This window comes from Fringilla coelebs (assembly GCF_963513975.1).
Source record: "Fringilla coelebs genome assembly, chromosome: Z".
Classification (NCBI taxonomy): domain Eukaryota; kingdom Metazoa; phylum Chordata; class Aves; order Passeriformes; family Fringillidae; genus Fringilla; species Fringilla coelebs.
Window position 1 is genome coordinate 18,208,830 of NC_140031.1, and position 26,577 is coordinate 18,235,406.

At 38.2% G+C, this 26,577-nt stretch overlaps 1 protein-coding gene across 1 annotated transcript in view; it reads left to right on the plus strand.

The window, feature by feature from the left end:
- The window catches only part of GPBP1 (GC-rich promoter binding protein 1), a 39,070-nt gene that overhangs the window by 9,654 nt on the left and 2,839 nt on the right, over nt 1–26,577 (plus strand). Inside the window, exons 4-11 of the mRNA XM_084225598.1 lie at nt 9,845–9,963; nt 13,923–14,046; nt 14,527–14,750; nt 15,384–15,450; nt 18,158–18,342; nt 19,293–19,433; nt 19,895–20,059; nt 23,726–23,910. Coding sequence (XP_084081724.1) covers nt 9,901–9,963; nt 13,923–14,046; nt 14,527–14,750; nt 15,384–15,450; nt 18,158–18,342; nt 19,293–19,433; nt 19,895–20,059; nt 23,726–23,910 — 1,154 coding nt within the window. The 5' untranslated portion in view covers nt 9,845–9,900. The remainder of the gene's footprint in view (nt 1–9,844; nt 9,964–13,922; nt 14,047–14,526; nt 14,751–15,383; nt 15,451–18,157; nt 18,343–19,292; nt 19,434–19,894; nt 20,060–23,725; nt 23,911–26,577) is intronic.

Genomic DNA, 26,577 nt, shown 5'->3' on the forward strand with positions numbered 1-26,577 from the left:
GCTCTGTGGCTATTTTTAGTGTTGTGTAAGTCTTAGAGAGAGATTTGTTTTTTAATGCTGTAAAGGTTTGATGAATACAGTTAAACCTAGAAGAAATTTTGGGTAAATGATTATCTTTAAAAGGGACCACAAGTGATTAGGTGGATTATGTTTTTGTGTAAGTAGCCTTTGTTTTCATTATACATTTAAGGCCAGATTAAATACTTTTGTCAAGGAATTTGCTATTCTACTATATTGTCAGAAGCAGTGGAGAAGACATATGAGTTTCTACTGTGTGAAAGTAGTCTGCTTATACAGTAAATTTTAATTTTCTACAGTATGAGCTGGTGACGTTCTTATTTTATTGTAAAAAATTTTGGTTTTATTTTTAATTTTATTTTTACTTTATTTGTAATTTATTTTTAGTTTAGTTTATTTTTTAGTTTATTTTTAATTTTAGTTTTGATTTTATTTATTTTAAAGCTTTGTCTGTGCTAACTGTTTTCAGTATTTTACAGATGCCTGGCATGGGGGAAAAATGGTCTAGGTCTGTCTTTATGTCTTATCCTTTTTCTTCGTAACATTTGGCAGCACAACTGCTTCCTGGCGTAGTGCTGCATTTAAGTGAGGTAGTACCTACACACAATTCTGTCTGTAGTGGCTCTCCAGTTACCCTGTAGTGAGTCTGGTATGTCACTGCAGTGTATTCCCATTGTTTTGTGCTACGCAGAGATACAATCTGGGGTAACAGATGCCTGCTGGTGTTCTGCACTGGTGCAGCCTCTGGTGCTCTTGGGCTTCACTAGTGGTTGGAAAGTAGTGCCATGTACTGCCAGTCTGCCTGCTTGGTGGAATTGCCCCAGAGTAAAAGGCGTGAAGTCTCTGACTAACATGGCTGTGGTGGCAGCTGTCCCAAATTTAGCACAAATAGTGTGAGAATGAGCAAGCATTTTTTTCTGCCTGTGTCCTTCACCCCCCCTCCCCCGGTAAATAAATAGAGGAAAAAAAAAAGGTGTTAAAATAAATTAATTCTTACTGCAAGAAGTTACAGAACTTTATTAAAATGACAAATTGTGTTTGTTAAAGCCAAGATGTACTCCATAACACTATTTCAGCCAGTTTGTTTATCTGGATCTCCTTGATGTGTGTATTATGAACAAGCTTTGCAAATGAAACTTAAATGTTAGTAAGTTTGCTTCTCCCAATAATAGTGAATGGTTGCAGATAAGGTGAAAATTTTTAATATTAAGATGAAGTTTGAGCAAGCACTTTGTTGAAGCAATCTGAAGGCAGGCTAATATGAAAGTTCATTAATAGAAGGGTGTTCTCTGCTTTTGTATTGTGTTGAATTCTATTTGTATTACTGCAGGAAAAAAACAGAATTTTACTTACATTTTAGTTGTAATGGGTATTCTTTGTGCTTAAAAAGTTTTTTAAACTGCATATTTATTTCAAATAGCAGGGGATAGAAAAAAAATTTGTTGGAGAGACGTCACACTTGCGTGGTTAGCACTGAAAGAAAAAGTGGATTAGCTCTTACATTGTTACTTTTGTGTAATGTGTCATCCAGAATGTTAAACTCTTAAGTTACAATTATTGGGGTCTGATTTAGAAGTGTAATAGAAATCAACAGATTCAAATATTTGTCTAAGTCTTAAAGATATTTCAGAATATTGTTCTTTTGATTTTCAGGACCATGTGTCTGTTCACCTTCAATCTACTGTGATTGATACCCTGTGATTCTGGTAGTGTTTTGGATTAACATATCTCCTTTCTTGCTGAAATTTTCTCCTTTAGATGTTCATAACCACTTTTTAAATATGTCTTATGTCTTCATTTTGTGAGGCAAAGTATGCCAGATAGTTTCCTTAGACTTTTCATGTCCCTGATCAATGAAATAGTTTGTTATTGCATCAGTAAAATCTTGAATCCCTGTGTTATTGTTCTTAAGTGTGATTTCACTTGTTCTGTGTGAATTTTAAAAGAAAAATATAGTAGTGTGAGGAAAATTGACTATAGTCTTTAATGTTTGATTTCTTAATTTAATTTGGTAAGCACAAGATAAACCAGTGGTACTTGTTTTATCCTAATTTTTGTTGTTTTTGCAGGTTTGGGTGTTGACCCTAGGTGTTGTCTCTTAGCCTTTTCCCAGAAGTCTTGATTCTGATTCATGCAGTAGCTTTCTGATTCCCTTTTCATAGCACGTTACTTATTTTTGTAAGACTGAGACTATACATCAATTTTTCCCAGATGCTCTGCAGATAACACAAATTCGTTTAGAATATAGGGTTTATTACTGGTTTGCAACTGGTGAGAAGTAGTTTCTGTATCAGAAGACAGTTGACTCAATCATAAAAAAAGCCCAGCCCAACCTTTTCTGTGTGTTGGTTTAGTGTATTTGGTGCAGTGCTCTTTTTTTAGCTGCAACTGTGGCTCAAAGTAGATGACTGAGTAAAATTTATGACAAATCTCTTCACTGTACATCATCTGGAACCAGCTGTTCATTATTCCTTGGCAGTCATTACCTTATTATTGAAGATCATACTTCACGAAACTTCAGAATTAAATTTTATTTGAGTATTGGATTAATTACCACATGTTACTTAGAGCAAAATTCTTTACAGACTTCTTTCAGATCCCTTCCTCAAAATGTAAAACTTAAGAAAAAAAGCTTAAGAACTTTGCACTAAACGATTCTATTATCCACAACACAGCAACACATTACTTTTATCTAAATTTATGAGCTATGGAAGACTTCTGTTGTTGAGGTCACTAAGGTCACTACACTTTACTTGAATTGGTCACAAGAGGCTATTGCTGAGATGAGACTACAGTTTGACCAGTCTGACTAAGGACTTTTAAATATATTTGAGTGTTAATGGTATGAGGGTAGCAGTATTTCAGTATCTTTTTTTTCTTACCTTTCTAGAATTGTGCAGCTCTGCTTCAGTAGCTGAGAGTCTGAGCCAAGTTAGCTTTTGCCACGGTTTGGTTGAAGAATGGCAGATCTGTGCTAATAGGGAAGGGTGGCTTAAACATTCATGATGAATTTTGGGCCTGCTCTTTTGTTACCAGGAGAGTTTGTGAAAGCCCTGTGATTGTGTTTGACTCTGTGGTGTTTACCTCACTAAGTTTACTTCTGATAGCTGTGTTAATGGTGGGAGTGCATCAGCTGTTTTACTAGTGTTACTGAACAGCATTTGTGTGGTGTGTACGCAAGAGAAAACTTGCTAGTAGATGTATAGTTTCATGTCAGTGTATTAAAAGCAATTTTATGCTACTGACGTGCATTCTGTTCAAATACTTTAAATGTTGTTTTTGTTTAATTTAAAAGTAGTAGATAGTATGTATGCAACCTGAATAAAGATTGCAAATGCTTTAGTGGACACAGAATGCAGATGCATCTGTGACTCTTAGGGATAGCTTAGGTATGGGATCTGAATAGCAGGGAAAGAAGGTGGAAAGAACCTTTTTAGTGTTATAATGTGTTGCAGTATAATTTGCTAGTTGTTGGTCCAGCTTAAGGTGGAAAACAAGCAAGAAACACACTAGTGTTGGCAGCCAAGCTGATCACAAAAGGTTTAAGTTTAGTAAATCCTGCCTGTGGCAGTAGAGGTGTCTTGCTGACATCCCATTCTTACATTTTGTGATCCGTTTTCAGTTAATCAAAAATACCTTTCTGAGAATGAAGAGTGTCCTAGAGCTATCAAATAATGTGTCAGATCATTTGAACAGAGATCATGCATATAATAATTTTTTTTATATATAGGGCAAACTTGTTGGCAAAATCAGAAAGATAGCAGCTGTAAGAATGTTTAAGAATGTTATGTTACCTGGTAAAATATGGAACCAGTAACTTTAAGCTGTCCTCTATGTCCTCTAATACAGTTTTAAAATGTCTTTTCCTGACCTGCCCTTTGTTTCTCAGTTTAATTATGGCTGGGATGTTTGTGCCTATTCAAAGTTAGAAAGGTTTAATAATGAAAAACTCTCTGTTCCCATGTCTAATTGTTAGACCAGGCATACGTATAATTAGGTGAAAGAAAATGTTTTCTTGATTTTGATGTGAGTATCCACTGGAGTTAATGCTTAACTGCAAACCTCTGAGTTTGGTCAGGTAGTATTCTAGAAATATGTCTGTGCTTTTTTTCTTGCTGTTTTTTTGTTAGCCCTAAAAGTTTATCTTTTATGCATTTATTGAAACTGACATATATGACATATATATTCTGTTGCTGACTTGGCTCTGAGTATTGTCTAGTTTTGGCCCAGGTCTCTGTCTTCACTATTTAAGTTTATTTCTTTCTACAAAAAGGACTGACTCATCTGACAGAGCAGCAGTATCAAAAATTTTTCAGAGGTTTTTTAGCTGAGAACATGAGGAAGACTTGAATCTGCTTCTAGAAAAATTTTTGCATCAAAAAATAGGCAGCCAGTGTCAGTGAGCTGTGTGAAAAGTCTTTTTGCAAAATACCTTTTCCAGTCCTTGGATACTAGGTGATCGCCCAGTCTTTTGTGCAAAGGATATAAGGGAAGTATGTTAGTGAGTTAATAATGAGCTCTTCTCGTGGCAGTTGCATAAATAATGTTAGGAAGGTTGACTAGTTTTCTAAAAACAGTAATATAAATCTATTAAGTTACATTGTTAGTGGATTTTCTGTCTTGTAATTAATAGCTGATGCACCAATGACTTGGTGATACTTTGTGGAATCTTTATGTTCTTACTTAGTATAAACCTAATCTTACTTACTGTTTTTTCAGACTGTAAGTGCCTCAGTCTGAAGACTTTGTTGTTGTTGTGTCAGTCTTTCAGTACTGAAAATCTGTCTTGACAATTTCTGAAGATATCATGATTATTTTGCTTGAAGATGAGAACTGTGTCCAAGTGAAGGGCAATAAACTTTTTTCTTGCTGGAATCTGCTCAGATTTGTTGTTTCTTAATTTAACATCTCTTGGTTCATTTGTAGTCATATGCCCTTTTGTATACTACTGCTGAATGGGATATATCAGTAAAAATGAACATGGTTCCTTTTAGAAAGAGAAGCCATTTCTGTGATGGTTCATTGACTCCAGAATTTTGTTCATTTATATTTTACTAGTTTGATATAACTGGAAATACTTAGAAAATTTCTCTGGATTTTTTGTTGAAGTTGCTGTAGGAGTGAGTTGAATGACTTCAGCAGAGTAATTTAAAGTTAGTTATTTGGGTGAGACATACCTTTAACCTTGTCCCTATTTAACTGTAGTAATTGCATGTCCTACCTTACAGTTTAACTATGGTATTGGATGTACACAAAAACTTAGATATGAGCTCACATCGTTAAAAACAAACAGCAGCCCAACTAAGTACAGTTTTACACTAAGTTAAATCTAACAGATCTATTAGACTTCCTTTAGAAGCTGGAGGAGCAGTCTTGTCTGTCAATGGCAATCGCAGTAGCCTGCAATATTCTGGTTCGGGCCAGAGAACAACCATAATTATGAGTTTCACAGATTCCACATCTCTTACTAATACATTACAGCAGCCATAGATTAAAGTGAATTATATCTGTGCTCAATGGCAGATTTGCACTCTGCTGTGCAGAGATGTGGAATTCACGTTTATTTGGGTCTCCCTGTAGTATGTGGGTGTTTTTTATGTTTTTACTAGCTGGATTTATAATAGCTTGCATATCATACTTAAAATTTTACGAGACATTGACCATTTTGCCGTGACTAGCTAGAGAGCATGATTTGGTTGTCCTAGTATAATTCAGGAAGTGTTTAATTAATTTCTTTCCTGTCTCTGCTACAGTTCAGCTTCAGGTAATATAGTTCACATTACCTTGTGTTCTCTTGCTTATTGAGAAATAATTTCTTACCTGTGGGAAGAGTATACGGTAGAAAAAGTATTTGTGAGTTTTAATTGTAAACGATTACATTCTTTGGCCTGTCTTCAAACTAGAGAATTTTACTGGATTTTGACACTCTGGACATGGAGACTCTGTTTCCATTGATGCTAGAGACATTGTGAGGTTTGTGATGAGCCGAAGTATGTAGGTTTTTCATAAGGAACTTTCATATGGCTGCTGAGACTAACTGTTAGGGATTAATTTTAAAAAAATCAGCTTCTAAGAAGCTAATAAAATAGTAGATAGTACCAGAATGTATTTCAGCAAGCTGGTTTTGCCATAGTGTTCTTGATCAGACCTTATACAAGATGCTTCATCCCATTTATAGGAGGAAATAAAGAAAGAGATGCTACAATTACATTTTCGTAATTCCTGTGATATGTTTGATTTATGTGACACTTTAGTAATAAAAATACAGATTTGGTGCTGAAAAAATGATATTATGATAGTTAGATTTTAAATCAGATCTGTGAGGAAAATAATACGGGAAAACAGAAGGGTGTCGCACGGCCCGGCTGGATGGGGACAGTGGGGAGTGACAGTCCCCCTCTTTCGGGGCTCCACAGAGTCCCAGCTACCCGTGGAGGCACAGCACAGAACAAAAAGGACACAGCAGGGCCTGGGTGGCACTGGGTTACTTTATTTGATCTTACACTCCCCGAGTCTTGGGGTCCCAGGCCATGAGCTGGGGACAAACAACAGCTTATAAAGGGGGGCAGGTCTCAAGGGAGGATACAATGCAAGAACTGTGGGTGGAACACAAGGCAGGGAATACAGGGGAGGAAAACTGCTTGGGACTGGAGGGGTTAACAACGGGATGTGGGGGAGAAAGGGTTTGAAACTTGGCGAAAAGTAGCTAAGTAGCAAAAAGATAAGACACCTGGCTCAATTGAATAACAAAGGCATGTTTGTGTCACTCTAAAATCAAGGGGAGCAAAAAACCTCAAAAAGACAACGTCTGCTGGTTTTTTTTATTAACAAAAGCAAGGGAAAAAGTGTCAAAGTTTAAATGGACTTGCAAAAAGTAAATACTTCACAACATAAGATACAAACAAGTAAAAATTTTAAAACTACTGAGAAAGGAACAAATGATTTAAATGTGTCCAATTTTGATAACTGCTACGTAAATCATTGAATGAACCTTTTACAAAACAAAGTAGAATTTCTAGGTAACTGATTACAAAAGAAAATTAATTGAAATTTTTCTGTAACTTGAAGCTGCTTTTGGGGGAGTCAATTATTCTTACAGCTAACTTAAAAGAATTGGCTCTGAAAAATCTAAAAGCAATAAACTTAAAATACTTAATCTTTCATAGTATCCAGGAATTAAATGTATAAAACAAATAAATTCATTTTATATTAAACAGTTCTTAATTTTCTTTTAATTTTGACTTGAATTTATGATTTAAAACCAAAACATGTAGTATTAATTTGACTAAAAATAAACTGGCTCCTGGTTACTATTCTTTTAAGAACTTAACTTTTCTTTTTGTTAATACAATTACAAATTATTTTTTAATACAAATTAAAACAGTGAGGTGTTTAATAATTAAGCTTTTTATAAATTTAATCAAATTAAAAATTTTGTTTTTATAAAAACATGCTGCTCAAAAATCTTAAAAGCATTTTGTAACTTGAAATGAAATTGGCAGCTCTTCAAATTAACAACTTTTTACTGAATGGATTAACTGTTATAGAATTTATGTTCAATTTAAAAATGTAACACTTAATTTTTAAGTTCACCTTTTATGATCACAACCGTGAGAATGGCCTTTCTGCAGGGCCCTTTGCAAGAAAGGCAATGCTCAGGGTATAAAAGACAATTCTATAACTTAATTTTTAAACTCATCAAACTTGTATAAACAAAATTGATATTAATGTCTTTGCCAATTCATAGTAATATAAAAATTAAAAGGGAAACTGTGTATGGAATGAATAGGGAGGCGGACAGGGAACCTGACCAGTCACTTTTACAATTAAAAGGTTAAAACTTATTATTAAAATTAAATTAGAATTATTAAAAACATGTAAAAAATAACCAAAAATATGATAAACACTGTTTAGACTGTCTCTCTTTTCTTTTAATCAAAGCTTGCAAATCTATAATTTAAAAGGGCTTTTTCAGGGGTTTACAAAAGTCTAATTTTTCAAGGAAAATCTTTATAAAAATTAAATGTCAATCAAATCTACATTAGGTCTAATTTACAAGAAACGTTACAACAAATTGATGACTGCTACAGGTGACAAGGGGAGCAGGTATGGGAATGGATCCAGGCACCGCCGTCTCGGGGGGAGGATGGCGGCGGTTTCTGGATCTGGGTTTCCTCCCCCAAGGAGTGAGAGCCCCTCCAGGACGAGCGGCGTCTCCTCTCCCCGAGGAGGGACTGGAAGAAGGATTAGGATCGCTGCAGTCCCACCGCTCCCCTGCACGGGGGACTGGCCCAGCACCCATACTGTGGGGGTGGCCCTTGCAGAAGGGGTGGGCTGGGGGCAGGATTGGGACCAGAAAAGAAGGGGGATGAGGGAAAGCATGGTCCAAGCGGCCTGGCCATCGCCGCCTTGGACAGAAAAGGGTGGGAGGGGGCTCGGTACTGCAGTTCCCAGTGAGCTCTGAACAGTGTCGGGCCGGGCGCTCGGAGCAGCGCGGCCAACACTGGCTCCAAGGGAGGACAGGGAAGGGCTTCGGGAAGTCTGAGGGACAGAGGGTACAGGAATTTAAACGTGCTGCTGCTTGATGGAAAAACTTTTTGCCCCGCTTTGGTGTTCTCTGCTCTCTCCCCCTCAAGGGGTGCCCCAGATCTCTGGGGAAGAGGCCTGGCTTGGGGCAGGAAAAAGCAGAGAGCAGACGGAACACCTCTCTGATAAGTGAGGGACGGGAATGACCCCGAGGAGGTCCCTGCGGGCTCGGCCGACAGCCCTCAGGGACAAATCCCACCCGCCAGGGAAGAGGAAAAAAACCCAAAGAAAACAAAGAGAACCCCGCTCTGACTCGCTCACCCTCCGAGTTCGGGTGTCTGGCCTTCCATCTGACCGGCAATCTGCCTGCGCCTGTCCCTCTCTGTACCAGGATTCCCCAAATGGATCTGATGGCTCCTGGTACGCTGGGGACTTTTTCTTTCTCGGCTCACCAGTGCCAGGGACTCGGGTGTTCCCGGTGCTTCAGGGCTCGTCCCCAAAGCCCTGGGCACGGCCACTGTGGGTCCCCCTTCCCCTGCCTGCAGCGGCCACACAGCTCCGTGCTGCTCCCTGCTCAGGGTCCCCTGGGGAGCTTTCTCTCTCTGCCTCCGGGTAAGCGTCCGAACACCGGGAAGGGCAGGACAGAGTCCAGGAGCCTTTTAAATTTGCCGCTCAGCTCCTCTTGGAGTCACAGGCGGTGCCTCAGGTCGGTGACACCAAGTGTCGCACGGCCCGGCTGGATGGGGACAGTGGGGAGTGACAGTCCCCCTCTTTCGGGGCTCCGCAGAGTCCCCGCTACCAGCGGAGGCACAGCACAGAACAAAAAGGACACAGCAGGGCCTGGGTGGCACTGGGTTACTTTATTTGATGTTACACTCCCCATGTCTCGGGGTCCCAGGCCATGAGCTGGGGGCAAACAACAGCTTATAAAGGGGGGCAGGTCACAAAGGAGGATACAATGCTCAACTAATCAAAAGCACTGGGGTGGAACACTAGGGAGAAAAACTGCTTGGGACAAGAGGGGTTAACAACTGGATGTGGGGGAGAAAGGGTTTGAAACTTGGCAGAAAAGTAGCTAAGTAGCAAAGAGATAAACTGACACCTGGCTCAATTGAATAACAAAGGCAGGTCTGTGTCACTCTAAAATTAAGGGGAGCAAAAAACCCCCAAAAGACAAATCAAACAATAACCTGCAAAATAAAAACACACTGCAACAGAAGGGAAATACTGAACAAAAGACTAGATGTGTAATCGCCTTGTAACATAAGCATCTGAAAGGACTAATTTCTTCTGATTACAGGGACCTACCATGAGGTGCTAAGCCTTTTTTCATTGATTTGGAGAGACTGGACCTAAATGGCGCAGCATGACTTTGCTCCAGCCTGGCTTAATTTTCCTACTCCACCATCATCAACAAAGGTATGTTTTGTATTGTTGTTTTGAAAAGGCACTCTTATTATTAGGGAAATCTAAATGTCATAACCTCAATCACAGTAAAAATGCCAATCTCTTCATGAATACTGTGATGACAGATTACTCCAGTAGAATTTTTTGCTTTGAGCAGCTTAGTTCATGGAGAGAACCACATATCTAGCCTTGGCTGTGGTTGGTTTAAGATTGCCTTCTTCAGGTGTTTAAAATGAATTAGTGTGTTCCATGCTAGAAGTACCAAGACAGAGAATGTACTTCATGTTCTTGCTTCTTTTAATTGTGTCCTCTAAATTTTAAAGGACACAATTATTCTGTCATCCAAGTGATTAAAATTATGCCTTTTTTAGACTTTCTGAAATGGCTCTGCAATTGATGGTGGAATGCTTGTTGCTGCTGGTGGAGTGTGGTACTTTCATACTGTTAGGGATCTTCACACTGGTTGTTTCATTTAAACTACTGTTGCTTTATGTAATGGGACAGCTTGGAAATGGGAAATAGTGATCTCTTTTAATTGTTAGAATTAGTACATATTCCTGGAAGTCTTGAGTATGTCTATTTCAGAAATGTTTTTTCTACTCTTTCTTAATTTGTGAAATGCAGAAGCAGAGTCAGCAGTGTATATTAAAACTCCTTTTACCTGCTCCTCTATTTGTAGACCTATCTTCATTTTAATAGTTTGAATTCAATATTTATATCTGCTGCTATTTGCTTTTCTTTAATATATAAATTTTGTGCAGTCTTTCGTCTCTATTGACAATACTTAGCCTTGAGAAACTTAGGGCAATAGGCTTGTAGTAGTGTTAAATGCACAGATAGATGGCAGTGTTCATTGTGTTCCTAATGCTTTGATTCTGTATGTCTACACAAACATAAACACATTTTTTTTAGTCACGTCATTAAATGTCCTTATTTAAATCACTCTGTTAATGTCTCCTCTACCCTGACCTAGCTAGATTCTTTGTTTGGTATAGTCTGTTTCTGGGAACCTAAATCCTATCTGTTCCAGGGTATAGAGTGTCTGAAAATCCAAATTAAGAACCAGTGTCTTTGTTTTCATTCTCTATGATTTTCTGATGCATTCAATTATTTTGATCTGATTTTTTCAAAGTAATATGTTTTAAATTGGAAGAGTATTTGGAGCTTAATTGATATGGTGTCACAATTGCAAAATAATCTTCACTATGTATTTAGAGAGTCTGCTGCAAGAGCTTTAGCGCTACATGCTTTATGTGCCAATGTAGCAGGATAAAACAAAGTTCCAGAAGTGCTCTAGCACCACTAGAATATATATGAGCTATGGGTTGTATTTGTCTACTCATGTCTGAATTATGTGAAATTTTGTTACAAGTGTATTTTTCCTGTTCTCTTCCATGATTATTTGCCTCATGGAGTTTAGTTAGATTTTCTTCTCTTTCAAAAACTCCATGTTGTATGTATTACTCTGTTGTATGTATTACTTTGACATATTTGCTTGTCATTGTCGGAATGCTCCTTATTTCACTCTATTCCCTGCTCCTTCAATGATGACCGTTCTGTGATACACAGCCCATTTGGATTTTAAGTGCTTGAAAAGTCTGTTTGTAGTTCTTGGTTTACAGAGTAAGACTTGTGATTCCTCCACAAGGCAGGTCACAAGTGTTGTGGCTCTCTGTCCCCTCTATTTCCTAAAATAGACTTATTTTCTGCTGTATATCAAAAAAGCAGAAGAGAAAAGCAGGTGAGAGGGATGGAGATGAAGAGGAAGGGGTGAAGAAGGCAAAGGTGTTTCATGTTTCGTGCAGAATGGAGCTGGGGTGAGGCTCTGGTATCAACACCATTTAGACATTTTAAACATTTGAGAAGTAGAAACTGAGCTCTGCTTGGTCAATTTTTATATTCCTGAAGTATAATCACTTTCAGGGATTACCCCTATAGGACCCTGGTTTTCCCTTTGAGCCCTTGGTAGCTGAAATGTTTTTCCTTACATAGCTCAAGGCAGGCATTATAGAAACATGCTACCAGGAAACTGTGATTGTGAATGAGCTTTTTAATGTCACATACAGATTGTAGCAAGATTGAAAGCCATCTCATCTATTGCTGCAGATTTCCATTTAACAGCAAGCTGTTCTCATCTCTCTATCAACTACACAGCAAAATCCACCTAAATAGGTGTGTCACTCAGTGGGTTTTGTTCAGGTCTAGAGCTAATGTGTTTGTGTCAGTGCAGTATTACAGATGGACAGGTGGAATTGGAAGGTGTTGTGAATAGTGAAATCATTTTGGGACATGGACAGAACTTTTAAGAAAGTATTGCTGTGAAAAGGGTATGGGAATGTTGCAGATGGATAAAGCCATTTTTACAAGCTCTCTTTTCCTTCTTGTTAAGCAGTTAGACTTCCTGTATTTATTAAAATCTATGCTATTTCTGTCCCTTTTTCTTGATTGGCTGAACCGCATAATATAATTTCTCAACTTACAGAAGTTGCCAATAAATTTCCTTTTGATTACAAAGCTTACTGTCATCTCTGCCTTGAGAGGCTTCATAGGCAGGTATCTCCATCATGTGGGGAAAATGCAAACTGCATGATCTTTGCACACTGTTTAGAAGCATCAGATTCCTTATAGCAAGTACAACTCAAACAGAGTATATAAAATGCTGTCAGTTATACTTTGTAAAAATGTTGATTGTTTTGAAGTTAATACAAAAAAAGAAAGTTAAATTCCAAAAGCAGTATTAAGAGATTATTGTACATAAATGAACATATGAAGTGTCTTCTAAAATTTTACCTAAGATTGGCAGATGTAGTGCTTTCTGAAATTTTTGGCAGCTCAGTCAAAACCTGTTTAAGGATTTTCTTTCACTTAAATATTTAGATTAATTCGGTAATTTTTGAAGTAGTTTTAGTGTAACAATTTTTTGAAGTCTTCTGGTTTTGCTCTCTCCAAGGAGAGTTTGTCAAGTAATTCATCTCCCAAGTCTCAGATTGAGAGTGTCTGTACATTTGACTTCTAAAAATTGACAATCTAAAAATACCTGCTTTGATTTTTAAATGTATACTTATTTGAGTTTGAATTTTAAGCAGTGAATATTGAACAGTACCTTGAGGTCCACAGGGGCATTTTCCATAGAGCTTTGGGTATCTATATTTCTGTGCATGTGATTTCCTCTGTGGTTAGGTAGGAAGAAGGAAGTAATGTTAAAGGTACACCCAGAGAGAAGTTTTAAGGAAGACATGGGTTGTGTAAGGAAAGTTGTTTTTTGGTTTAATCTGTTTAGGTATGAATTCTAGACAGGATGTGGTTTGATTTCTTGGTGCTAGTTTCAAGATTTTAGTTTACTACTTCCTACTGATGTATTAAAGATTTATTTCCTTAAAATTTCTCTAATGTGTGCTTATAAGATGAAAATTTGAAGTATCTTTGTGAATCTGGACACTTCTGATTCTAGATTTTACTAGTATTTCATGACTACTTGTATTTGCCTTTTTAAGTTGTAATGACAGGATTAATGAATTAGACTTTGTTTGGGTATAGCTGCCTGGGGTGGAAGGAATTCCTTGCTTTCTAAGGAATGCCTGTATGTAGTCTTTGAAAATCCAGATTAAGATCCCAGACTCCTCGGCCTTCAAAATTGTGATATTCTGTCCTTTCTTATCTTAAAAAATTTTTTCTTCTGCTGCAACACATGTCACTTTGTGCTCTGTTTTGCTGCCAAAACAAAGTAGACACTTCCTTCCTTGTGTCACAGGCATGTGACTGAAGGACTGTTTTAGTGTCCTGGAGCAGAAGATGCAGCTTCCACTTTGTTAGCCTGAGAGATGGTGACACAGCTCTGCATGTGAGGACTGCTGCATTGTCTGTCATTAAAAGTTCTTGTAAGAATACCATCAACAATGTGCATGTTACAGTTCTGATGATTAAATTGTTAGTAATCAGATCTCAGGTCTACCACTTATGCTCCTTTGCAGTCATCACTGAATTTTGAGAAACATTCTGAAAATTTTTCATGGACAGAGGATCGTTATGAAGCAAATCGCAGAAGACACAATTCTTCAGAAGGGTTTGATCCTAACACTGGAAGGCCAGATGGAGGTATAATTTATGGAACACTGTGAATATGTTTGTGAGATTTCTTTTGTAGCACTAGCTAGAAAGGAAGTCTGATGATGACAGCTCATGTGTGCTAAGTTCTGTTTTTGTGGTGAAAGAGTGGTAATGGAAAGACACATCTGGGAGGGGATGTGAGCACCAAGGGTTGGTTGAACTAATGTGATTCCAGGTATATTTCTCTCTTGAGTGGAATAAGGGTGTTGAGTTAATACTCTAGCCAACAACATTGAATGAGCAGCCAGAAAAAGAGGTTGTCTTCTTGTAGCATTGGCTGGCTATTTTCTCTTTGGCACTGTTTTGTGAGATCCTTCCCTGCTGCTTATGTGAATGAAAACTTGTTTCCAATGCTACTGTATCCCAGTGTATAGAGCTTGTGATTTAACTTTTTTAACAATTCTGCAGAGTAAAATATTATTTTAAAATGGTTTTTAATTACGTTTTTTTAAAATTTAAAAATCCAAGGGCATTATGGGCGAAAAGAGAGGAATGGTTGGCGTTCTCAAGGCAAAAACGGTCCAGAAAATATAAACCAACGTGGAGGGTACCATGGTGGAGGTTCCCGTACTCGTAGCAGCACTTTCCATTGTGGAAAAGGCCAGGGGCTGCATGAAAACAGTGTACTTGATAATGAAACCCGCAAAAAGGAAGACAAAGAAGTACCCAACCAGTTTGAGGCTGAGGATTTTGTAAGTAAATTGTAATTACAATTAAAAAGGTTTCATTTTGTCTGCAAGTACCATTTTGTCCATTACAAGTCACTTCATGAGATTTCACCAGTTTCAGATCATCATGTAAGGGATTTTCTGTAGGTAAGGGAGTAGTTAGTAGTTAGTAGTCTGTCCAATAACTTGTTTCTCATTTTATATCCAGATTTTTCACTATATGTTTATTATTGCTACTTGTATATTTAAGTGAAACTACAGTTGGATTCCCATCTGCTGTGGTATGTGTATGTATTAAATTCTATGCAGTTACCTTATTGGAATCCGAAATGGTAACAAATTTTCATGCCTGTGGGTTTCTGAGCTCTTATGCTTTAACCTACAGTTAGGATGTAAGGGGAAGGGTGATCTTACTCTTTGAAGAAACATACATTGCTGTTTTTTTGTTTTCTTTGCTGCTGTCATGTAATGGCATTGGCTGCTGCCTGAGATATTTTGTTGGAGAAGAGAAACAAGTGAGCATTGCCCTGTTTGGTTTGTGGGGAGGTGTTTAGTTTGTCAGCAGAGGTCATGCTGCTGGTATTATTATGATTCTTTAGTTCATTCATCTCACAATTCAACGGTTACTTTTTTAATAATGACAAAACTTTCTTTCAGCCATCTTTAAACCCTGAATATGAGAGGGAACCAAACCAGAATAAGTCTCTAGCTGCAGGTGTGTGGGGTGAGTATTTTCGATGTTTTTAAATGCAAAAATGTAGCAGAGATCTGAAGTTGTTTTATTTGAAACACTAGCCTCTTTTTAGAATTATAAAGGTATAGATTAAGAAGACTTCAGTATTATTACAGTGTAGGTATCTTTTTGTTAAAGGATAAGATTTCCATATGTGTATCAGTCAGCTAGTCTGTAGATGCCGTGACAACTAATACTCTTTCTCAGAACAGGTAGGACATCTTGACATCCTTTTTGGTAAAGATGTCAAAAAATCTTCACCTTTCTTTTCAAGAGGAAGTGTAACGAAGGTTGGTCACCTAAATTAGTGGTATTGATTGCTAGCTAAAGACTTTGTAAAATGTGTTGGAAGAATTTACAGAGAAACCTGGGAGAGCTGGAAGAGTAGGTTAGCTTGCAGAGATTTAAGCTCTCTTTCTGGAAGCAAATGTCTTATGCTGTTGGTTGTGTTTGTGTATTATTTGTATGACAAATACAATCCTGAGCATGAGCATTGAGCAGACCTGCAGGTGAGATTGTTTTCTCATCCTCACCTGATTATGTTTGGTTAACACTTTACAATTCTAATGGGCTTTATGTAAACAATTGTTTACCCCTAAGAAGGTGGTTGCTTTAAATGGCAGGGGTTTTAAAGTAAATGTTCTCAAAATAAGAATATTTCTCTTTATTTAAAAAGAATTAATTAAGCATAAAAGCTTTTACTTGTCTACTTAAACTACTGCTAATACTGATATTTTAAAGGTATTTTAATATGCTTGTTCTTTTTCTCATACTTAACAAGTATTTTTTGCGTGCTAAAGTAATAATAGATATAGGCCAACCCCTCAATAGAAATATCTAATTGCTGTGAACCTTTGCAGAATCATAAAAGACTGGACAGCTTTCTAGTTTTGTGTTGCTAGCAGCTTTCATGTGATAATCTATCTTTCAATAAAAAAGTCTTGTTTTGTAATTAAAAACCTAAAATTAAGGCTGTTATTATTCCCTTTAGAAGGAAAAAATATTCAGGATAGAGGAGTATTACAATCCCTTCTAATATCTGTTAAAAATGTAGGCTTCTCTTAGATTCCATTTTACTTTGTGCACATGTGATGGGAGCCTGTAAATATTGTGAAAAATCTTGTCAGGTTTAATGAGAATGAAGTTTACAGTTATGATAACTATTTTGTAGCATCTACCTGCTAAGCAAAGCAAAAGTAATGTATTTTTTTAAGATAGGGTTTGTTGGTTTTTTTTGTTTTTTTTTTAACAGGATCTTTTAACAGACTATGTGAAGAAGAATTGCTTGTAGGGAGAGGAGATAGTAATTGAAAAGGCTCTTAATGTTGGAATGCATGTACAAAAATATATTTTTTTACTTTTTGGAAATTTTAGAACTGTTTTTAATGGATGTTCCTGAATATGCGGCATTGTGTGTTTTTAGAAATATTAATTGGTTATCCTTTTGTAAGTTAATAATGGTTTGGTTCTCGGTTCCCCCCCCCGCCATGTATTTCCCTCCCAATGGTTTCTCCCTAAGTTGTTACTCCTGGTTTTCCCGCGGTGGCTTGTCACTCAAAACCCTTTATGCTCTTATAAGCCTATTACCTTCCCTTTTGGTGCTGCCTGCCATAACCCCCCGTGTCTGTCACGGTAATCACCCCCTTTATCTCGAGAATTCTCTGTGTCTTCCATCCCTTATTCGATATGTGATTGGCTCCCGGGGTCTCTCCCCTCCCCTGTGTGATCCTCAGTGCCTTAGCTGTAACTCTCGTTCCTCCCTGCGTCCCCGCTCCTTGGTTGGCTTTTTATCTCCTATCACGCCCACTCACTGTATAAGTGCCCTTCCCCCGTGCTTTCTCTCGCGTTACCCGTTCCTAGCGCCGCCCGGGAAATAAAGTTCCTCGGCGTACTACACGGGCGCTCCCTTGTCCTTCCTTCGTCTTGGAGCCTCGTAGCCAACCTCCCGCCCGCACCATCCACGCCGCAGACGGAGGACTAGCCGGGCTCCCGTCCATCCACGCGGCCGCGGGAGAGAGGCTACAGAATACTGCTAAATGTCTCCTTATTTGTTCTCCAGTGAACATGGACATTTTGTCCTGTTATGTCCATCTGAAGCATGGAGCTGGAGAAACTGGTCATTGCCGTGGTCTAATGTGTAGGGCGCATCTTGTCGCATTTTATAGAACCTCAGTGCAGAGCTCTAAACTGAGCTGTTAATAAATATATAACTAATTAATCTTTAGGAAACCTTAAGGGGAGTATGAAAGCCATAAACTCCTTTGAAGTTCAAGTAACTATCAACAGCTAACAGTATTTGGATTGTAGATTTGCTATGCTGCAGTCTCTAGAAGTGTGTAGCAGGTTTCTTTGAAGAATATATTTTCTTTCAAAAAGTGCAGTTCCTGCATTGCCAAGTGAAATATTTTTAAAATTATGACTGTAGAAAATGGAACAGAACCTGTGTTTTTCCAGGTTTGCACAGTATGTTATTTGTGGAACTAATACTAATTTAAGTTCCTGATTTATACTTGTTTGCTCTGGATCATGTGGCTCTCCAGTACCTTATGAACTGAAAACTAGTGAGGTTGTGTACATGGGCACAGACACACACATATTTATGTACATATGTGTATAAAGATGCACCTATGTGTATATATAGATACACACTTCTTTGTGTATATGTGTATATAGATACATACTTCTTTTTTTCTTCCAGAGTACCCTTTAAATCCTAAATCTAGATCTCAGAGAATGCTGGTCATTAAAAAAGGCAATACAAAAGAACTGCGGATATCTGGATTCCCAGTAGTGGGAAGTCTTCACTCACAGCCTGTAAGGAATGGAACTGGCACAAGTGTTTATAAAGGCTTAGTCCCCAAACCCGTCACTCCACCTGCAAAGGTAAGTATTGGATGCCAGTGTTAAAAAAACATGCCTAGAAAAATCATGCTGTAATTCTCAATGTGTTTATTTCATCCCTGAGAATACTGTTCCTAGATTATCATATATTCAATACTTGCAAAATGCAACACACCCCAAAAATGAATAGAAACAACTTTTTTGCATTTTTATTTCTAAATCATAATTTAGTTTCTCTTTGCTTCTCATCTACTACTTTGGAGAAGTGCAGCAGTACACGTGAGATTAAAAATTGTGTTTTTAACCTGTAGCATAGCAAGTATTTTGTATATATGATTTCAACAGAACAAAATTAGGTACATTGTAGACAGGTATAGTCAGCATAATAATACCTTCAGAATTTATCTCAGTTATAGACAGAGATAACATTATAACCTAGTAGTATCATTATGGTCTCTTTCCAAATGCAACTTTCCATATGCATAATCACAGAATATTCTTAGTTGGAAGGAACCCACAAAAATCATCAAGCCCAGCTCTTAAGTGAATGGTCCATATGGACTTCAAACCCATGACCCTGGCATTATTATCACCAGGCTCTAACCAATTGAGCTATTATCACTAGCTTCATCTCTATTTTTTTGTTTCAGTAATTTTTCTGTGGTCTTGAGAGCATATAATGGATTAGTTCTTAACTCTGTAACATTTTGAATCTAAAATAATAATTTTCAGCTGTTGAAGTCCCATATTTCATTTTTGATACCACAAATATGAGGATCTTAATTATTTTGAAATTCTAGTTTTTATATAAACAGTGTGAACAGTATTTATGATCAGATGAATTGCTCATAAACAGCCTCTTTTCCACAAGAAAACAGATGTTTGCACTACATTAAGGTTGCAGTTATGATTTCCTTTTGCTTAATCATTTTTCTGAAGATTCTTGAAAAGAATCCTTTTTTTTTTATATCTCTGTTTATTTTTATGTCTAGCCCACACAGTGGAAAAGCCAAGCAAAAGAAAATAAACTTGGGAGTACATTTCCTCATGAATCTGCATATGGTGTTGGCAGTTTCAGTCCTTTCAAATCAACTGTCAAGGCATTTACTGTAACACAAAATTCAGTGAAAGAGGTAAAGTAGTAGCTGTAGTTAAATTTTTAAAACATCTAGTTTGCTAAGTGAGGATGGGCAGTAAATTTTATACAGAATTGTATTAAATATGTTTTTTTGGAACTTAATGTTTGGGAAAGGTGGAATGCACATCACTGGCCTCAAAGTACTGCAGTTTCCTTTGTAGGTTTGAATTAGAATAAAAGCTCACATTAGAAAATACCATCTGATAAATTTAGACTTCAAATCTGGTAAAGGTATTATTTATTTCAGAAGGCCCACTCTTCACTAGCGGTGCTCCATAAACCTGCATCTCTGGGTTTATATCTACTAACTGTTTATATCAAAATATGGATCTTCCCTCTACTATTGACTGTAAATATATGCAAAACCTGAAAGAACAGATACCTGTGTCTTTAACTAAAAATTTTCTTAATGAACATACTTCTAACATTCTTTCTTTTTCTGACTTCCTTCACTAGTGTATTCGGTCAAATTCTTCATCTCCTGTTGACAAATCTGGTCAGCTTCGTTTAACAAAATTGACAAGAATGCGGACCGATAAGAAGAGTGAATTTTTGAAAGCATTGAAAAGAGATAGAGTGAAAGAGGAACATGAAAATGAGAATCATGATGGGCAAGAGAAGGTAATTTTGTTCATATTTACTGTAGATCCAGTAGGTTTCAGACAAACTATAAACTACTTCTTATTTTGCTGTAAATAGCTATTGAGTAATGGTCTTGGGTCCCTAAATGAAGGAAAGGAATTACCTTTTGATGAATTTAAAAACATTATTCCTAGTACTACTCTTCCTATAGTGTTGCTTTGTAGTGTCTTTTTGTCTTTCTGCAGTATCTGTTACTTGCATGTTCATGACTTAAATACTTGTGTCTTTTTAGCAACAAGAAAAAGGATAAATTAGGCTTAGTAAACTAACCTAATCATACATGGAATTTATGTCGGAAAATACCTTTGATATCGAGTCCAACCATTAACAGTACTGTCAAGACTGCAAGTAAACTGTGTCTTCAAGTGTCATATCTGAATGGTTTTTAAATACCTCCAGAGATGGTGACTTAGCCACTTCCCTGGACAGCCCATTCCAGTGCTTGACTACCCTTCCTGTGGTAGAAAGTCTTCCTGTGAAGAAAGTCTTCCTGGCATCTAACCTGAATCTCCCCTGACACAACTTGAGGCCATTTTTTGTGTCCTGTCATGGTGTTGGCCAACCTCCACCTGGCCACAGCCTCCTTTCAGGGAGGTGTAGGGAGTGATAATGTCTTCCCTGAGCCTCCTTTTCTCCAGGACAAACACCCCCAGCTCCCTCAGCTGCTGCTCACAGGACTTGTGCTCCAGACCCTGCCCCAGCTCCATTGCCCTTCTCTGGACTCTCTCCAGCCCCTCAGGGCCTTTCCTGCAGGGAGGGCCCAGAGCTGGACACAGCACTCGAGGTGTGGCCTCAGCAGTGCCCAGCACAGGGGGACAATCCCTGCCCTGGCCCTGCTGCCCACACCATTGCTGATCCAGGCCAGGATGCCATTGCCCTTCTTGCCCACCTGGGCACAGCCTGGCTCGTGCTCAGCTGCTGTCACCAGCACCCCCAGGTCCTTTCCAGCCCCTCTGCCCCAGCCCTGGCACTACCTGGGGCTGTTGTGACCCAAGGGCAGGAGCTGGCACTTGGCCTTGTTGAACCTCACACCACTGGCCTTGGCCTGTTGATCCATCCTGTACACACCCCTCTGCATAGCCTTCCTGTCCTCCAGCAGATCAGAATTCCCACCCACTTTGGTGTCACCTGTAAACTGACTGAGGTGCACTTGTCAAATCATTGCTAAAGTGGTCAGTACTGAGCCCTGGGGAGCCCCACTCATGACTGGACCCCAGCTGAAAATAGCTCCACTCACCACCACCCTCTGGGCTCAGCCATCTAGACAGGTTTTACCCAGTGAAGAGTGCCCGGTCCAAGCCATGGGCTGCAAGATTCTATAGAATTCTCTGGGATACTGTGTCAAAGAAAGGCTTTATTGATGTTCAAGCAGAAAACATCCACAACTTTTTCTTCATCCACTGAGCCATTGCCTGGTCATAAAAGGTGATCAGGTTGGCCAAGCAGGAACTGTCTTTCCCAAACCTTTGCTGGGTGGGCCTGATCCCCTGGCTGTCCTGCATGTGTCATGTGATGGCACTCACAGTGATCTGCCCCATGGCCTTCCTTGGTATCATGGCAAGTCTGACATGCCTGTAGTTCCCATATTTTTGGAAGTGAGCGTCATATTTTCCAACCTCCACTTGCCTGAGACCTCTCTGATAATCCAGGGCTGCAGATAAATGATGGAAAGTAGCTCAGTGAACTGCCAGCTCCCTCTGTACCATTTTGTGAATCCCACCTAGTCCCAGCAGACTTGTGGAGAGCAGTGTTTCATACCCTGGCTGCTAGTTACCCTACAAAACAAAAAAGTTTGTTCTGCTTCTCCAATCATTTCCCTTCTAATTAGTGTTTAGGTAGACAGAACTTCTCTATTCTTGGTCTAATCATAGGAGCAATAGCTCAATATATGCATAAACCACTGGTTCTAACTAATTGAGAACTTGAAGGCCTATAATGGCTGTGTATAATATGCATCAGGTTTCTTTCAGTCTGAATTGATTTATGCAGTGTTCGATTGATACTAGAGAATATTTGTGTCAAATGCTACCAGCCACCAAGTTATCATAGAAACTATGATAGTCCAAGTGAAGATAAGTATTTTATTATTCAGAATGAGGTGATTACAAGCCTGTTTGCTATAAATGAGTGGTTTAAAATGTCTTATTAAAACAAAAAATCCCATAAATTAGAAATCAGCCAATCAGAAATCAGCCAGATAAACACGTGATTTTGAGGAAGCGATATTAGGCTTCTGAGATATTAAAAAGGAAACTGTGGCAGTGTACATTGCTCATAAAAGTGAGGCTGACTTTACTGACCCTGATCCTATTTCAGGCAAAATGTAATTTGCTATAATGGGACTGTGTAACTTAGCTGTATGTGTGAGCTAAGAAAAGCCTACATCTTTTCATTAGGTATTCTGTGACTGAGTGCTCTGAGATGGATATTGGGGATAGTTTTGTTCATGTGTTCAGGAAGTACACAAAGACCTTTATTTAAGATTAGAAAGATCTTAGGGACCATCTAGAGATTCAGAAGTACGAAATAATGAGGCAAATTGTACTCAGCAGCTCAATCACACTTGCAAGAAGCTGTTTTGCCCTATATATTAGAACTGTTTAGTAAATTTGTAAATTTTTCTTGGTATTATGTGACCTATTCTTCAGGCATATAATGTAACAGTGGAATGTTTGTGTACTGGGATATATGTTCTTAACACTATCTTGCTGAGTGTTCTAATATTTCTGAAAGCAGACAACATGTGAGTTGGGAGGGAAATGATGGTGGTGTTGATCCTGTGCTCTGAAGTATGATTTATTAAAGGTGCAGAAGATTGCATTATTTCCCCTGCTATGGGTAACACTGTTATATGCCCAGTTCAGGGATTTTGTTATTGAGAAGGTGTTTCCTAGATACTGATTGTACTCTTCTTTGTTTTTTACAGTTGGTAAGACTTCTGAGGCTATTTGGCTCATTCATAAATATGAATTTATGAATTTAGGTTGCTGAATGAGCGGAATAGAAAGAAATACCTCATATTTATAGACTAAAGACCTTTTAATCTTTGAGTGAACCCGAACAGTCGGCTTTCTAAATAAATTTTCTTCTTGATTTGTATTTAATGTCTAGTAATTTACAGTTGCTGTTCACAACAGCCTGAGAAGCTGGGGTTGAGTGCATGTGTGTAAGTGAGCTTTTCTGAATTTAAAGAGCAGTATGCAGTCTTTCAGAATTCATGGCAGAGAATTTGCTATTTGAGATATAAGTAAACTTGAGAACTCATATACTTTCAGACTTCTTCTGCCACATACAGCTCTGATATTTAATTAGGAACAATAAAAATTCAACAGACTGTTATTTCTGTAAGTATGAAGAACAGCTAAAGTACATTTGAATTTTAAGATACGTGTGAAACTTTGCAGAAAAAAATCTGGGGAAAAGCATGTGAGTTGCTTTCTGCATTAATCAGTAGCATATCTTAGGAATTCTGTAGCATGCAGGGATTGCAAATGCCAGAACAGAATTACCCGTGAAGTACAGAATCTCTCCATTTAAACTTAATTCAAACTAAAGAGAACTGCTGAATTGCAGCACTTGTGGATATTTACTTGTGGATGGAATTCACTTTTACACTTTGCAATGTAAAATTATTTTTGTATTTAGGATGATGAGTCCTTCGGCTTGCATAACAGCAACAGTCCTCATCGTGAGAGAGATATAAACCGAAACTTTGAAAATGAGATTCCGCAGGAGAATGGCAATGCTTCGATTACACCTCAGCAGATCATTCAGTCTTCAGCTTTCCCTCAGGCAAATGTTCTTTCAAGCTCACTTGAGGCAGAGCATAGGTATGTACTGTATAAAACATAAAGAGCGTTCCTTCATGGTAGCTGAGCATGTTCATAAATTCTTACTAGTTCAGAAGTCAGAATCTGAAAACTGAGAAAACATAAAATGTTTTGAGTAATATAAAAGTTATCTTTTAGACATGTACTAATATAACATTAGACATACTTTGTTCCTTAGACCTGTGTACTGATTTGCATCCAATTTTTAAATAAAGAAAATTTATTTCTTAATAAAGAACATAGCAAACTACATAGTGACTTCATCCCTCTGACTTTGGTCTAGGTGTCTGGGAGGAACACTACCATGTAATTGCTGTTTGTATTAAAAAGATTTTAAATGCTGCATTTTATATAAAACTTAGTGACCTTTTCATCATTATTAAAGTAGTTAATTATTTTTGTAGCTGACTTGTTGACACTATTAGTGATATCACAAGACAGTCCACTGGAAGGTGAGAAAATAATTTCATGAAAAGGATTGAAACAATTCTATTATCCCAGTAATCCCAACTGCAGTAATATTTGGTAGATATGAGAATGATGCTGCTGGATAATCATGACCCAATCTTCTGTCATATTCTTATGGTTTAGACAGTTTTGTTTTTTTTTTTTGGTGATAGAGTCTATACATTGGGCTAGACAACTCTCATTTTGTACTGCCTGTAGACTCTTCCTCCTCCTAAGTAACAAGAGTACAAAGCACCCTGCTCTGTTCCTTTTTTCCTACCATTGGCAACATCTCTGCCATAAGTGACACCTGGTGGGAAGAGTTCTGTCACTGGAGCATTGTGGATGGTGGCAGGCTCCTCAGGAGGCACAGACAGCAGGAGAGGTGGGGGAGTGGTGTTGTATCTAATGGATGTGCTGGAATATATGAAGCTTGTGGCTGGTGATGGCATGGTTAAGGGCCTCTGGATAAGGATTAAGGAGCAAACAAAAAAAGCAGATGTCATTGTTGGAGTCTACTGTAGGCCACTCACCCAGGATGATGACACTGACTGTCCTTTGAGGAGCTAAGGAACACCTCTAAATCAACTGCTGCTGTCCTAATGGGGGAATTCAACTTGCGAGATATTAATTTGGAATACCAAAAATGGAAAATGGTGCTTGCCATTGTAGGGAGAAAGTCTGTGACTTTCAGAAAGACAGAATGTTCTTCATCCAGAGGATTGTTGAGCACTGGAACAGGATTCCCAGGAGTGTGATCACAACACCAAGCCTGACAGCTCAAGAAGTGTTTGGGCAGTATTCTCAGTCACAGGGTATGATTCTAGGGGTTGCTCTGCTCAGGACCAGAAGTTGGGTGCCATGTTCCTTGTGGGTCCCTTCCAACTCAGGATATTCTGGGAGTCTGTGGAATCTGTGGGTACTAGAGGCTCATGATTTTTTGACTGGCAAATGGGAGTCAAATCTAACTCTTAGTTTTTCAATTCAGATTACTTTAAATAGCCTTGTTAGGATTTCTGGGCAAATATCTTTCTCTTGTGGTATCTCAGAGAGGCTCTGTGTCCATACTGCCACAGCGCTTTGGCTGTGAGCTTCGCACACATGTGAACAGATGTTATGATTAACCTTTTTGTGGTAAATTACACTATGGGTCACCACCTTGGCTCCCAGGTTACTTTTGCATACCTAGTAAAAGTACTGGCACATTTGGTACAAAAGGGCTTCCTTCCTGCTGGGAAGTTTCCAACATGCAGCAATCCTGTTGGTATCAAGTTGGCTAATCCAAAGTAATTTTTTAATGTCGTTCATACTTCTGACCACTCTAGAATGGTGTCAGTTTAAAGGGACAGTGGTGCAGCTAACATTACGGAATGTTGCTTTAAAGTTAGTTAGTTAGCTACTACCCTAAGTTTTACTTATATTAACAGAAGCTCTGTAACTATTTACTTCACTGAATGCAATACTTATGTCTGAGCTTGCTTGCAGTAAAACTTAAGCTCGACTAACTATCATTAAACTGCATTTAGCATTGTGGTTTTTTTGTACAATATATTCTCTTAGAGTTTTGGATGACTGGCGTGTATTTTTACTGCATCCTGATGATTTGATTGTTTCTGCCTGTTATGCTTTCCAATTTGGTCCAAATGCTACAGGGGATACAATTTCTATTTCTGTTACTGTCCTACTGACTTTTTTTTAAGCAGAGTAGTGCTTCCAGGCTTTTGATGCGGCTCTAAAAATGGTCATTGGTGGCTTTGGTTCCCTGCAAATTTGCCCGGAGCACATCCACTCTATTGGGATATAGAGTTGTTTGTGGGGAGGATTGTGTTGATGGACTTTTTTTTTCTGATATCTGCCTAAATGAGCGCCTGGTATATGGTGTCAGCTGTGAGTTTGTCTTACTATTTTAATATATTCACTGTTTTTTAGCTCTTAAGTGTCAGCTCTGGCATACATTTTAGAAACCTCTTTGTTTTTGTAAAATAGCTTTAGTCTGTTTTAATGTTTAGGGTCAGAAGATACCTAAAGAAGATGCTAATCCTTTTGGAAAAAACTTTGCAGCAAGCAAACTTAATAACTTCATTATTAAATGTCATGGTATCATCACCCTCAGATAACCCATTTTCATACCATCTTCAAATGTAAAACCACTTTCTTCCTGCTCAGATACTGCCATCCTTCTTTAGGAACTAGTCAAAACATGCTGATTATCACATTCTT